The sequence below is a fragment of the Dioscorea cayenensis genome, chromosome 14 (assembly GCF_009730915.1).
Source record: "Dioscorea cayenensis subsp. rotundata cultivar TDr96_F1 chromosome 14, TDr96_F1_v2_PseudoChromosome.rev07_lg8_w22 25.fasta, whole genome shotgun sequence".
Lineage (NCBI taxonomy): Eukaryota > Viridiplantae > Streptophyta > Magnoliopsida > Dioscoreales > Dioscoreaceae > Dioscorea > Dioscorea cayenensis.
This window is the reverse complement of record NC_052484.1, coordinates 15,224,010-15,240,331: the sequence shown is the minus strand read 5'-3', so window position 1 is coordinate 15,240,331 and position 16,322 is coordinate 15,224,010. Positions and strand designations below refer to the sequence as shown.

Here is a 16,322-nt window from a genome sequence, read left to right as displayed (position 1 = left end):
CCCAACTAATCAAAAAATAAGGTTTGGTATGGTGGTTAAAATGTTTGTTTAATGGGTAGGAGGTCACCGGTCCTATTCTTGGTGAGTGAGTAATTGTATATATATATGTTGTTTTATTTTTCAAAATTTAATAAAAAAAAGACTGACCCGCCGGTTTGGCACGGGTGACACGGCAAGTTTGGGCGGGCCGGTGCCCCTCTCTACTCATGGCCATACATAGTCACCATTGTTGTAGATACTGACACGATTGGTCTGGGGATCAATCTCAATACATAGACAGTCCATCGAGGGTCTCGTTGCTTGTTATCAGCAGCATTGACAAGGATCTAGTTAATGATCTTGTAGAGGCCGGGAACGAAGGTCACTTTTTGGTGCACCATGGTTTCTTTATCATCACCGGATGGCGCTACTAGATCCTCTGCTGCATCAACAATGAACTTAGGCTTCTCAAACAATCAAAGATCTTGGGTGTTCTTTTCAATGGAGCCGGTGTAGGTGTCAAGAAGGAGAAGGATATGCTCCAGCTGTGTCATCTTCTAGTACGTCTCCTCGATCGTCTTCTTGCCTGTGACGGCTCCATCTCTGGTGGTGGCATTGTGGCTACGGCAAGCATTGATGGCATCAACTTTCTCTCTTCTCTTTCTTTTTGTTTGTTTGGTAGGGTGAGATACGTTTTTCTTCTTCCTTCTATTTTTTTTTGTCTTCTTCTACTATCTTTGTCTCGCTTGTACCTTCTCCCTCTCCTCTTTATCTTCTTCTTCTTCTGGTCTCCTTCCTCTAGGTTTCGGCCAGTATCCTCTTGGTCCCCCCTTTTTTTCTTTATTATATGAGTATATATTTGGCAGAGAGAAAACGAGGATCTCTTCCTCAGAAGCCGTAGCAGGAGGCGGTCATCAAAAGCAACATCGGGAACAAGCAACGGCAACGGCAATGGCGACGATGGCAAGAGTCTTCTTCCTCTTCTTCTTCTTCTTCTTCTTCTTCTTCTTCTTCTTCTTGTTACTCTCTCCGTCGGTGATTAATGCCTATGTAACTCTTGGCCTTCGACGATGAGGAGGGAGGAGAGGGAACAACAACTTCAAAATTTTCTCAACGGGGACAGAGAGCCTTCCTCCTCCATCTCGCAGAGAAGCAGCGGCAGCAACCATGGCGACGGCGGTAGCAGCCTTTCTTCTTATATATATATATATATATATATATGTATGTTTGATAGAGAGAAGAAAATGAAAGGAGCTCCTTCTTCTTCTTTCTTCTTTTGAATTCCTTTGCTAGCCTCCCTTGGCCTCCTCCTTCGTCTATCTCCCATCGGCCTTCTTCCTCCTGGTCTTCCCTCCTTGATTTTCTCTTTCGTCTTCCTTTTAACACTTTTCTGGCAACTGCTCTTCACGTCGTGGCTTCATCATAGGGCACCCACACCACCACGTCCCCACACCATATATATATTAATAATTATTATAATTATTATATTTATTATATATATATGTACATATAATTCTTACATATAATTTTGTTTTGTTATTAATATTATTTTATCATTCTTTATGTGTTATTATTATTATTATTTTATTATTATTATTATTATTATTTATTTATTTATTTATTTTATTATTTGATTTGATTTTTTTTATTTTAATATATATATATATATATATTATTTTATTTGGTTTGATTTGATTATTATATATGCGTATTTATTGGATTTAATTTTAATTGATTTTATCTTATTTGTATATTATTATATTTGATTTGATTTGATTGATTTATTATTATTATTATTACTTTTTATTGAGTTGATTTATTTCAAATTAATTTATCTTATTATTACTTTTTATTGAGTTGATTTTATCTTTTAATTTAATTCATCTTTTATCTTATTTAATTTTAAATTTTTTATTTTATATATATATATATATTTGCCTCATGATTTGTAGACATGGGTATTTTTTGATCGCCTCCAAATCTATGCTCTCGGCTAATCTTGAAATTTATGTATTTTGGATCGCCTTGATCGGTGCTATTAGCTGATCAGGAGATTTGAATATTTTTAGATAGCCTCATGATTTGTGCTCTTGGCTGATCTTGAGATTTGGATATTTTGGATCGACTCGAGATATGTGCTCTCTGCTAATCTTCATATTTGAGTATTTAAATCGCTTTGGAAACTTGTGCTCTCTGCCGATCTTGATATTTAGATATTTTGTATATTTTGGATCACCTCGAGAACTGTGCTCTTGGCTGATTTTGAGATTTGGATATTTTGGATCGCCTCAAGATCTGTGCTCTCGGTTGATCTTGGGATTTTGTATATTTTGGATCACCTCGAGATATGTGCTCTCTGCTGATCTTGAGATTTGAATATTTTAGATTGCCTCGAGATATGTGCTCTCGGTTGATCCTAAGAATTGAGTATTTAGATTGCTTTGAGATCTGTGCTCTGATTTTGACATTGTTTTATCGCCTCGAGATTTATGCACTCGGCTGATCTTGAGATTTATGTATTTAGATCGCCTCGAAATATGTGTTCTCGGCTGATCTTGAGATTTAAATACTTTGGATCGCCTCGAAATTGGTGCTCTTAGCTGATCTGGAGATTTGAATATTTTTTAGACCCCCTCGAGATCTGTACTTTTGGCTGATCTTGAGATTTATGTATTTAGATCGCCTCGAAATATGTGTTCTCAACTGATATTGGGATTTGAATATTTTGGATAGCCTTGAGATCGGTGCTCTTAGCTTATTTGTTGATTTGGATGCTTTTAGATCGCCTCGAGGTCGGTGCTTTGGGCTGATCTGGAGATTTGGGTATTTTGGATCGTCTCGAGATCAATGCTCTTAGTTGATTCAGAGATTTGGATATTTTTACATCACCTCTAGATCGGTGCTCTGGGCTGATCCAAAGATTTGGATATTTTTAGATTTCCTCGAAATCGGTGCTCTAGGCTGATCTGGAGATTTGAATATTTTTAGATCGCCTCGAGATCTGTGCTCTTAGTTGATCTTGAGATTTATGTATTTAGATCACCTTGAAATATGTGTTCTTGGCTGATCTTAGGATTTGGGTATTGTTAGATCGGCTCGAGATCTGTGCTCTCGACTAATCTTGTAATTTTTATATCTTTGTCTTCTTAAGATATGTACTCTTGGGTGATCTTGAATATATCCAAATATGATAAAATTTATTTATCTTATCCACATGTTGTCCTAATTCAATTATAATTTGGGTCATATGTGATTTTAAAATTTTAATTCGATTTGAATTAGGACTTGCAAATTTTTTATATAAACACACCTTTTTCTTAAAGGCTTCTGTTATGGTTACACTACTTGGATTTTGCATGGAGAACAACTGACTAGAGAGTCATACATAGTAGGGCTGACGATGAACCGATATGTCTAGGACAAAATGAAAATTTATGCGCCAGGATGGTTATGGATGTTGCAATGGGGAGTTTTGATTTTGATGCTAATCAAGGTAATGAACCGAGGTTAGAATATGAAAGTCCAAATCCAAGTGCTTCCAACTTTTTTTTCTTTTTTACAAGATGCAGATGAACCGTTGTGGTCTGGATGTGTAAACCATACAAAGTTATCAGCTGTTTCTCAACTTTTAAATTGTAAGGCTGAATTTAACATTAGCGAGTCATGTTTTAATCGTCTCATAAAAGTTGTGAAGAGCATCCTGCTAGCAGACAAATGTTTACCAAAAGATTTTTATAGAATGAAGAAGAGACTGACCAAACTTGGACTTGGTTATGTCCAAATTCATATATGTCCGAAAAATTGCATGTTGTTTTATAGAGAAACAATTGAGTTAGAATATTGCTTTGACATGCATATAACTTTTAAGATTCTGCGTTACGTTCCACTTGTACCGAGGCTTCAAAGGCTTTATATGTCAGCCAAAATTGCTGAACACATGACTTGGCATGCATATAACAAAGTAATGATGGAGTGCTTCGACATCCAGTTGATGGTGAGGCTTGGCAACACTTCAATCTCACCCATGAATCATTTGCTTTGGAACCTCGAAATGTTCGGCTAGGGTTGTGTGCTGATGGTTTCAATCCATATGGCCCAACTTCAAAACCATATTCTGTGTGCCCAGTAATGCTTACTGTGTACAACTTACCACCATAGATGTGCATGAAAAAACTGTACATATTCCTTAGCATGGTCATTCCTGGAAATCCAAATTAGAACATTGATGTTTTTTTACGGCCCCTAATAGATGACTTGAAACAGTTGTGGAGTGATGGTTGTACGACGTATGATGCAAATAGGAAACAAAATTTTACGTTACATGTTGCATTACTATGGACAATTAATGATTTTCCCACCTATGGGATCTTGTCTGGGTGGAGCACTAATGGAAGATTATCTTGTCCATACTGAATGGAACATACAAAGTCTTTTACATTAAATCATGGTAGGAAGCCATGTTTTTTTTTACTGTCATCGTTGATTCTTACCTTTAGATCATCCGTTCAGGAAGAAAAGAGATAAGTTCAGCAATAGAGTGGAGCGTGATTCTCTGATTCCTTGATTTTCAGGGGAAGAAATATTGATCAGAATTAATTCTCTTCCAAATATTACATATGGCAATAATGTCAGTACTAAATAGGTTCCAGGCTATGGAGATAACCATCATTGGGTGAAGAAAAGTATTTTTTGGGAGTTAACATTATTGGCATACCAATCTTATTCGCCACAATTTGGATGTTATGCATATTGAGCGAAATGTTTTTGATAATATTTCCAACACAGTAATGGATGTCAAAGGAAAAACCAAGGACAACATCAAGGCAAGAAAGGATTTGGAGTTGTATTATAGACGACCACAATTGCATTTGATTGAAAGTAATGGACGGACTTTCAAACCTAAGGTATCTTATTGCTTGAATAAAGAGCAAAAGAAATGCGTCCGTGCATGGGTGAAATAGTTGAGACTTCCTGATGGTTTTGCATCAAACATAGCACATTATGTAAATGAGGCCCAAAGCCAATTATATGGGATGAAAAGTCATGATTGTCATGTATTCATGCAATAATTGCTTCCGATCGCATTGCGAGGTCTTCAACCCAATTCAATTTCGGATATGATTACTGAACTATCTCGTTTCTTTAGAGATATTTGTTCAACTGAAATCCGTATTGATCATATGATATTATTGAAAGGAAATATCATTGAAACAATTTGTAAGATGGAAAAAAATCTTTCCTCCGGGGTTTTTTGATAGCATGGAACATTTACCAACACACCTACCATATAAGGCTAATGTGGGTGGGCTTGTACAATATCTTTGGATGTATCCATTTAAGAGGTAATATATTCTTCCATCTTTAAGGTATAGAATGTAGTTGACATGCATTTAATATAGGGCTCATATCAATGCTAAAGTGGTTTTATTATATATAATTTTTAGATTTTTGCATCATATCAAGAAGAAGGTGAAAATTTTGGCATGTGTCGAGGGATCCATTTGTGAGCCATATGTTATTGAAGAAATTTCATGCTCATTATATTTTGAACCCAATGTGGAAACAAACTTGAATCACGTTCCACATAATGATGATGGTGGTGATATGGAACCAATGGGACGTCTATCAATTTTCACACATCCCGGACGATTTCTCGGTGCCAAGCCATTATTTCGATATCTAAAAGATGATTACTATGCTGCAGAATTATATGTTCTAATGAATTGCATGGAGGTCATCCCTTACATTGAGTAAGCTTTATGTGTGAGTGTTCTTCCTATGGTTTATATTATAATTAAGCTAAAGAGTAACATGGCTTGGAAAAGATACTTCAGTTTCTTGATATACCCCTTTATTAAGATCATTCTCATTTTCTCTACCAGCTTCAATAGGACAAAGATTAAAAGTACTCATGGCCTTCGTTTTTAATACTGCCCATCAATCTCGTCTTTCTTTTAAAGTTGAGGGATAACCACTATAATAAACCTGTGTAGCTTGTGTAGCTAAAACGAATAGCTCACCACTTCGAAGAAGTGAAGTGTGTTTAATTTCAATAAGGTCATGAGTGCGGTGTACTCTTACCCCTTTGTTGGTATCAAACCATTGGCATTTGAAAAGTACAACCCTTTTTCCAGCACCAAAATATACCAACTCAATGACATCTATCAAAATACCATAAAAGTCATGGTCATAGCCATTATAGCAACTCCCTTTCACAAGTAGCCACTATTCATTGTCCCCCTTCCCCCACCCCCCATATTCCTTTGTATGGAACTTGAAACCATTTACAAAGTATTTTTTGTAACATTGTACTCTACGAGTCGGGCCATAAAAAATCTCAATAAGACGACCATCAATTTCATCTCTATGAATGTGAACCTATTGTAGCACAATGTAAAAATTAGTGCGTAATCATTAAGATATAAAATATATTACCTTTATTAAATTCACAAAGAGAACTTACATAATTTTTTAACCATTGTGCAAATCTTGTATTTTGCACTTTCTCTAGTTCAGCTTCTCTTATATAAGGAGAATCTCCTTTAACCATTTCATCAAAGATGCTATCATTATGAAAGGATTAATGCTATCAAATTGAAGTACAGAAGAAAATAGATGAGTAGCTAGAGGTAAGTGTTGTGATTTTGTATATATAGAAAATTATATTAACTATGATATATATTGAAATTTTCAAATGTTAAATATACCTATAATACTTGCAGATTTATAAATAAGTATAAAATAAAATGCAAAACAAATGATGTAATTTTATTATGATTTACAAGTGAATCTAACACTAAATTATTCTATGGATAAGTTATTATATCATAAGGATTTGTACTGAATCTGAAATAACAGCTTTGCTCAAAATTCTTATCACAAACCAAGATTAATACATTATTCTTCTACAAGTTAAAAAAAAATACTGCAAATGAGAATTAAAACACAAGGAAAGTACCTACATCGAATGCTATAATAAACTCAAAAAAATCTCAACATTGATATCTTCAGATATTGCAAAAAAACAGCTTGCAGATTTGAATGAAGTTTGCCAGACTTAAAAAAAATATAAACCAAATGGAAAAATCCAAAGTTACTGAATTAGGGAAAAAGAGATGCATAAATAGCTTCACAAGATCTCACAACTCAGCTTTTCTAACATATGAAGATAGCGCAGTAACCGAAACTAAAGATATTAAATTAACTACAAATAATCCCTCCTTAGAACAAGATGTAAGTATAATAGAAAATAAAATTTTATTGTAATTTATTCATATAAAAATAAAATCCTTATTAGTATGTAGCTTTTTTATTTTTTTATTTCAACTTATTATTACATAATGTATTATGTATAATAAAAATTATTAACAAATTAAATATTAAAAAAAATAATTTGTTTATGGAAAAACATATTTAATCTATTGACAAATAGAAAACATGTTCACTATATTTCAATATATATATATATATATAAGAAAGTATAGAAGCAAATTTTAATTTATATATATATAAATAATTTTTATAGGCCAAATATTATGTGATATACAAATAAAAAAACTACTAAATTAATCATAATTAATATTAAATAAAATTCCATTGAGTTCGGAAAATTAACAAAATTAACCTACCGATCATCATTGCATACTGAAATGACCAGATAAAAATGAATCAAAAGAATCAATGCACCACAAAGCAATCAAGAAATCAAAATAAATAGAGAACAATGAAAAAGATATAATCAAAACCTCAACACCAAAGATAAATTTCTTACTCAACAATTACAAGAGAATTGCACCATCCAATGTTCCACCTGCTGCAATCACCCAGTATACTAAAACAAGTAAGAACATATTAGAACAATTGCACCGAATCTTTTACGGGTCATTCTTAGCTTTGAATGATTCATGAACTCCAAATGATATTTGAAGTGAAGAGCTCTTGACGTTGCGGGAAATTATCTATAACCAGGATGGCATCACCTGTTTACCGTCTAATGGGTAAGTCTCATACCCAGAAGAGTCGGGTTCTTTGCGTTTGTGTGCTGTCATGCCTGAAGAACTCTCAGGCCGCGAAGCAGTTGAGTGTTCTTCCAAGAATTGATAGAATTGATTAGAGCTACCTGGTTTGGAACTAATCTCCATACAGGAATTCAAATCCAGAGAAGGTCGAGAAGGCCCTTGCTCATCCAAGTTTGAGGGTTCACCGATTGTGAGCATAGGATATGAGCTAGAAGCTCCGGAGTTGAGCCACCTCGGTATCAATGTTGTCCCACTGGAGTCATGGTACGGGATGTTCTGAGGTCTGTATAATGCAGTGCCAGACATGGCAGGCTTCGATAGAAATCCATTGTATCCATAAGCAGTGGTTGGCAGGGTCTGATGTGTTCGGTCAGAATAGCTCTGCGGTTCCACAATCACTCTTGAACTCATGGTCGGTATGTCACAACTATCACGTATTGAGCTTTGACATGTCCTAGAGGCATTCACAACAGGTAACTTGTTAAGGTTTTGAGAACCGGCCAGAGTGAATAAAGATGGGGCATCATTCAAGTCAAAATCTCTCATTAATGGCAATCTCGAAGAAGATGATGATGATGGAGACACGCTTTGCACAGCAATCTGTTGATGAATTGGATTGTTTATTGAGCTGTTCAAATCTAGGTTAACTCTCTCTGTGCTCCTAGAAGTGACTTCGATTGAAGAATCACCAGTAGGATGTTTTGCTGATGCTTGATTGATCACCTCATCATCCTCACTCCCAGCTGCATTCAAATCAATGTCGACGATTTTATGTTTCTGTTTTGAACCAGAAGATGTCCTTTCACTGTCTGGAGTCTTCCGTGAAGGTGCAGGGTGGAAAGCACTAGTGGCAGCAGAACCTTTCCAACCAGATTCACCTTCAAAATGTAGTGGGGTCACCGGCAAACCTGATGTTATTTTTGAGGTAGCAACAACAGGTTTAGGTGCAGGCAAAATAAATGGATTCTCATCGATGATATTCACTGAGCAATTATTTTCCTCGGTAGAAAATTCTGCATTGAGATCAAAGTTGATTCTACTGTTGTCACTGTGACTAACAGGTTCTTCATCCACCGCCATCAATGATTCCGTATCATGTACATCCTTATCAAGATCACTGCTAACATCCTCAGAACTTTTTGAAGCTTCCTTCAATTTTCCATTTGGTAGTCCATCTGCATCTTGATCACTGATGGCTAATTGATCCTGCCTACCTTCTGAAGAAGAACAGATCTCAGGAGAAGAACTACAATATGGTTCTCTGTAATTAACCACCTCATGTTCCACTTTTCTTGCAATTTGTCGGGCAATTTCCAACGCATCAATTTCCCCATATTCAAGCTCCATATCTATCGCTCCATCCGTCTCGAAACCTAACTTGTTCTCTGCCGATTTGGAATCTTCAAGGTTCACAGCATCACCTTCGCTCCTAACAACATCCTTCAAAATGCAAGAAGTTTCCAGAACATCAACCACCACCTTTTCACCAATTCCTTTAGTGGACAAACTTTGAGAAGCTTTAGGAAGATGTGGCTTGAAGTCCTTTATATACTTTCGCGACCCACAATCAACAGGCTCCCTTGCTTGAGATACTGCAAGTTCAGATATACAAGAACTGCTCTTTTTCAGACCAGAATTCTCAACCAATTCTGCCGTTGGCTTCTGAGCAGATAAATCTAAAGATAAACTATTGCAGTTCTTCTGACTGCTTTCCCTTGTGCTAAGCACCACATCCATTTCTATGGTGCCATCACCAACATCTGTACGCATAGAAGCATTTGATTGACCATCAAAATTTCTTTCCTTGCCAATAGATCCACAGGTGCCAGTTGTGGCTATATTAGCTGCAGGGCAAATAGATGACTCCTGTGCAATAGGGAAGTTATTCTGACAAGAATTTGACACAAGGGAGGAGGCCAATGAATTCATATCCGTTGAAATATCATTTGCATCTGTTGAGTTGAAAGAGTTTGCAGGCAAAGTATGATCTTTATGGCTGTTGTCAGGGTATCCAGTAACATTTGACTGTTCAGATTCATCACCAGCAGATCCTGCTTTCAAACCCACGTTCTCACCCTCTGCTTTGGATGAGGAAATCCCTTCTGGAATTGCCACATCAGAACTGCTCTTGACTTTGCTCTCATCAGCTGCAGGTTTGAAAATATCACTTACGGATGCCCCACTGAGATCCATGTTTTGACATCCCGTGTCATCAATCCTCACAGGATTCCATTGATCAAGTAATTCCCTCGCCTTGTCCTTTATGTCAAGGTTTTTATGCCCAAGAAAACATTCAACAGTCCTATGAATTCCAGAAGCAATTGACTTTTCCTTGTCAATTGGGAGCCTCGCAAGTGATCCAAGTAATGCTATCATCAATTCCTCAACTGAACTATCACCAGCATCACTACTGCACTTCATGGCTTCCTGAAGCCATTGGTTGAGAAAGTAGACGCCATTCAAATTGACAAAATGATGAAGACAGTCATTGTTATCAGTAGCAGATAAGGTTCCTGCAACAGTCAACCACTGTCTTGCTGCATCACCAATACTGCCTATACTGGTAATAACAATATCCACTGGCCTTTGCATAACAGCAATAAGTTCTTCAACTCTAGCAAGAGTTGCTAGCCCATTCTTCATCTCAGTGAGAGTAAAGAAATCCTCTAGTGTCATTTTGGGGAATACAACAGATTGAAAAAGTAGAACCCTCAATCATATGCAGTTACTCCATCCAAAAACACATTCGAGGTCGTCACTTCATATGAACAAGTGTTGGTATGTCTCTGCAGCACACAACATGAGAATAAACACAAACCGGAAAGAAATGATGATTATCATTAAAAGCACAGCAAAGGATGGCATAATCCAGGACATTGAGTAATTGATAAATAAGATATGAAAACAGGTTCAACAGGGAATATATCACCTTAAACATACAAAATATCATAGTTGTCAGTCTATTACACAGTTCAACTTTATCTATATAAAGAAATAATCCATGTATTAGGAAGCAGAATGGCCACTAACAAATCAAAATAGTAAATTATTAATCCACAATCAGAGAGTTAACTATTATCACTGATCAGTTTGAACTTTATTACCATACAAGACAGTAGAAAGGGGAGAGTGAAACAGATGCACTATGTGACATAAACAAGTGCTTCAATACTAATTGAAGGTGTATGTACTTATTTTCTAGAATATCTAGCTTGAAGCATAATGATTATATGTTTGTAATGCATTGTATGTCTCATAATATGTCCAATTCTTCTAACTTTTCCCAAGAGTCAATAACCATTAATATCAGGATGGAATACTAGGAATGCTATACATATCACAAACCATTTTGGTATTTGGTATTTGGTATTTGGTAATTGGTAATTGGTAGATAAGCATTTTCTTCCATGTCAGAACTATTAGTTACTGGAAAGGATATAATAGGATTTTCCCGCTCTCAAAAGAGTCAAAACTAACTTCCTGGTTATAATAGTACATTATACAAGTAGAGATACAAAGTAGATAGTTTCAAAAAATACCAAGCCATCTCAAATAATGATAATAAAATGATTTTGGCACAACATAGATCAATTTCACAACTTAGGAATCTAGAACCTCAATGATGACACCAAGTGGCAAGCACAATATCCATCAATCAATTAAATTAGCATCAGCTTTATGTACATGGTCCATTCCCGAAAGCGACAAAATATATCCATTTTCTAAAATAAGAAAAATGAATAGTAATGTCAAACAAGGATAACAAATCCTAACCCAAGCTTCATGTGTGATCAATCCATTTTCTTTACATGCTTTCTAGTTTTAGTTCTTTTAACAATTCAAAACCAAATCAATATATGGATTATAATAAAAAATTGATTATTTAAAATTATTTACAAATCATTGGCACTGAGTATCAATGCATAAAGCAGTATCGATAAAAGAAAAAGAGGCCAATTAAGTGAGAATTAACTCCAGAAATGCTAACACTAATTGACAGAATAAGGAAAAAAGTAAAAATCACACAGAGATAAGTTCAAGAACATTGGAAGAGCATAAATAACTAGGAACAAGTTTTGACCTTGAAAAGCATAGAAACAGGATCATGCATATCAAATTCATGCATTGCAAATAAAATAACATATTCAGAATGACATTTTTTTTTTTCAGAAGGTAAAAAACCACAGTAAATTTTCAAAAAAATTCAGCCCTGATCAGCAAACAGAAAGATAAGCGCATTTAAGAAGACTCATACTATATACAAAGCATCAAAATTCAGAATGAACATGAAATATTCATCCAAACTGTTGGAAAACTAAATTAAAATTGGAAAGATCATTCCATCTACAATAAAAAATCCTCTTAAAAAAAACAAAAAAACAAAAAACTTGGAACTGCAGCTCATTATTCTACATCAAATTAACCCTAAACTATCCACCAAAATAAAGAAAAAATCACAATCATCAAACCAAATCCCAATTTTTTTCCTTCTTCAACACCATCCACCCAAACCCCACTAAATCAAAACCCAAAAAAACTAAAAAAAAACCTAAAATAAAAAGAAAAGGGGGAAAACAAGGGAGATTAAATGGCATTCCAAAAGGAAACAATCAAAATTATGAATTACTTACAATAAGAGTTCACCAAAGTTGTCCCCTTTGGAGATCGAGAGGAAACCCTAGAGCCCAATCTCTCTCAAATCTCTCTCAAATCTCAGCATCTCCATCGAGAGAAAACCCTCGCTTCGCTTTCCTCGTAGACACACCCTCTCTCGAACCACAACCTCTCTCTCTCTCTCTCTCTCTCTCTCTCTCTCTCTCTCTCGAATTTATTTATTTTTTTAATTAATTTGTTTTTATTCACGTGAAATGCACGTGACGGGTCTCTTTCCCTCAAATTTATTTATTTAATAAATAATGTTATTTATACTGTATTAACAGAGGAATGATGTGGATACCAAGTTATCATCTATATCAAACGTTAATTTTTTTTATTTTTTATAAAAAATTAATTTATTTTCATAATTTAAATTCTAATAACTTAGAAATTTTTAACCCAAATATTATAAAATTTTAAATTCAAAAAAATATAAATCCTTTTAAAATTTAAGGTTTAGGGATATTTTTTTTTATAAAAAAAAGACGACAAACGCTTGTCTCTATGATGTGTGAGTTAGTTGCAACATCACCCTGTGAATTACTTCCTTTAACAAGGATTTGAACCATCATCACTCAACATGCCACACGAGAGATTTATTTTAGTGTCGCTAACCACTTAAACTAAGTGGCTTTGGTGGATGAGGTTTCATATTATTATTTACACAAATGTTATATAACAAACAAAAATTAAGTTTTTTTATAATAAAAAATGATATAGATTTTGACGTGATGCCAACTTAACCTCTATGTCTTTCAGACTATTAATTTGGCTTATCTATTGATATAAATATCATTATCATTATTTTTATTTAATTTATTTAATTTATTTATTTATATTCACGTGAGATGCACGTGAGTGGGGTGTCACCGGCTAATCCGGTAGCGCTCGCCAGTGAGGCCGGTGGGAATGTTTAGTTGTTATTTATTTAATTATTTGGTGTGTAGTCATTCATGAGGAACAGTGGAAGATGATATAAATTAATTGGCACCATTAATATGTTATTTCAGTGTCAGTTCAATTAAAACTGCACTGTATATAATTTTTTTATTGTTAAGTTTGGTTTGACTTAAAAACTAGGTTTAGAAAACTTGATGCGAATCGAAGTGGTCCACAACAACAACAACACCACCAATAATAATAATAATAATAATAATAATAATAATAATAATAATAATAATAATAATATTTAACTTGACTTTTTTTTTAATATATTTAATTTAACTTCAGGTAAAAGAAAAGCGTGAGTGATACTATTTTTAGCAAATAAATTTCTCGAATAAGTTTTATGAATGAGTGCTTAAAAAAAATTATAAAACCATATCCAAAATTTTAAACCTAAACACTACAAAATCTATATCTAAAAATCTAAAAACTTAAACCCTAAATAATAAATCATAAACCTATAAAATCCTAAATACTAAACCTCTAAAATCCTAAATCCTAAACCCTAAATCCTATCTCCTAAACCCTAAACCTTAAATCATATGCTCTAAATACTAAACACTAAACAGTAAACCACAAATCGCTACGGGAGTTTGTGATTTTCACTTATGGGTTTAGGGAAGGAGTTTTTGGTTTATGTTTAAATTTAGGATTTAGATAATAAAGTGAAATTAAAATTTTTCATTTAACAAAAGAGATAAAGAAAGAATGATGTGTATGCTGACATGGATGCCAACTTGGCATCCAAGTCATTCAGAAAATCTATTCGGTAAAAATATCATTACTTTTAAAATATATAATGGGACAGAGGAAGAATATTATGAAACAGTGATGATTTGTGTGTAAGTGAAATTACAATGTAAGTAAAAATGTTATATTTCAACTTAAAAATTATAAAATATTATAAAACTCTATTTAAGATCCTAAAATCTTAAACCCAAATACTACAAAACCTTATACTCAAAATTTTTAAAACTAAAATATCAAATCTAAACAGTAAATATTAAACCGCAAACCCTTATTATTAGGGTTTAGGGAGGGAGTTTTCTTTTACCTTTTATGGATTTAAATGATAAAAATAAATTAATTTTTTTTAAAAAAAAGAGAGAAAAAGTTCTCATATGGGAATTTTTGATTTAAGGGATAAAATTCTACATGGTGTTAAAAGTGGTTATACAACTTTTCCTTTGTTTTGCAAAAGCATCCAATTAAAATTGAAATATATATAATTTTTCAAAAAAGTTTGATGAAATATTATTTATTTTATTTTCAAACAAAGATATTTGGAAGTTGTGAATTAAAGAAAAGCTAACTAGATGGATGGTGATTTGAACACCCCTAAAAGTAGATAATTTTTAATATATATATATATATATACATATTTATTTATAGAAGAAAGATCATTTGGGGCCGTTCACAGGAACGTCTCCAGATTTTGAAAAGATGGACAGAAGTTTAAGAGGAAAGAGATAGACATGGCCACGATTCCTGAATCGCCGGTTCCAGTTCTAGAAAACTTTGAACCGGAACCGAACCGCCAAAGCAAGGTTCTTGGCGGTTTGGTTCCGGTTCCGATTCTGGAGGTTCGGTTCAACTGTTCCAGTTTGACGGTTCAAACGGTTCAAACTATTTTTTTTTTGGGCTTTGTCGTTCACCTCCACTGTTAGATGAGCGAAGAAAGTCACAACGACTCCATCTCGTCTCAGAAGAAACTCCTTAGAAATCAGAATGATCAGAGGCAGCAACCGTGATCGCCTTTTCTATCACGTCAAAGATATCCAAGATCGAGCTACGGAAGAACCGTCTCCAGTAATCCATTGAAGATGAACTACCGGTCATCTCGCTGACGCTCGAGCTTGCTCCTCCCTACCTTCTCAACCATTAGGTTGGGCTTCCACATCTGTAGATCGATTTGGCCCACCACCCTTAGATAGAGATCTAGGATTAGGATTTCATCAGAGGGGAATTAGGGTTTTCAAGTCTTTAAGAGAGGGCCACCTAAAAGAGAGAACAAATCAACAAAATAAAAAATTTAATCAATTCGTTTAATTCAAGTGTTTAGGCTTAACCTAATCAAATGATTCACACGACTCAAAGTCTTAAACAGTCAAACCTAATCAGATATCATAAGACATAACATTATTTTACGTAATATAATAATATATATGTAACTAAGTAATTTGATATTTTGAATCTTTTGATTCAAGTGGAACCGGCGGTTGAAATAACGGTTTGAACCACCAGTTCCACGGTTTTTAAATTTTGAAGCGGATCCGAACCTTATATGAAGGTTATGATTCCGGTTTTAGGATGGTTACGGTTTTTCCGGTTTCAGTTTCGGTTCCGATTTTTGGCGGCTCGGTTCCGGTTTGGTTCCAAGGTTTCGGTTCAAAATGGTCATGCCTAGAAAGAGATAGGAAGAGATGGGTGTATGAACAGTGCCATCAATAATGTTCGAGCAATAGATCTAATGGAAATCAAATTGGATAGTAAGATTAATTCAGTCACTATTGCGATCACAATCTACGATTCAGATTAAAATACTATGCATCATACTTTTTTATTGGTGGGAATGGTTCTTTGAGGAATAGAGAAGAAGAGATATAAAAGAAAATAGTGCACAAGTCTTCAAGGCGTGGGAAACACTTTCCTTCAGGCTTAATTCGCCTCCACCTAATTTCAAATCTTGGATGCAAAATGGATTTAATGGTGAATTTTCTTTAT

At 34.5% G+C, this 16,322-nt stretch overlaps 1 protein-coding gene across 1 annotated transcript; it reads right to left on the bottom strand.

Annotated features, from left to right (window-relative positions):
• Window positions 1–7,712: 7,712 nt before the first annotated feature.
• Window positions 7,713–12,799, bottom strand: LOC120275545. Its single transcript, XM_039282162.1, has 2 exons — window positions 12,629–12,799; window positions 7,713–10,783 (listed from the first exon to the last, which is right to left on the bottom strand). Exon 2 carries the CDS (start codon window positions 10,671–10,673, stop codon window positions 7,938–7,940), a length of 2,736 nt encoding a protein of 911 aa, XP_039138096.1. The 5' UTR covers window positions 10,674–10,783; window positions 12,629–12,799; the 3' UTR covers window positions 7,713–7,937.
• Between the last annotated feature and the right edge of the window lie 3,523 nt (window positions 12,800–16,322).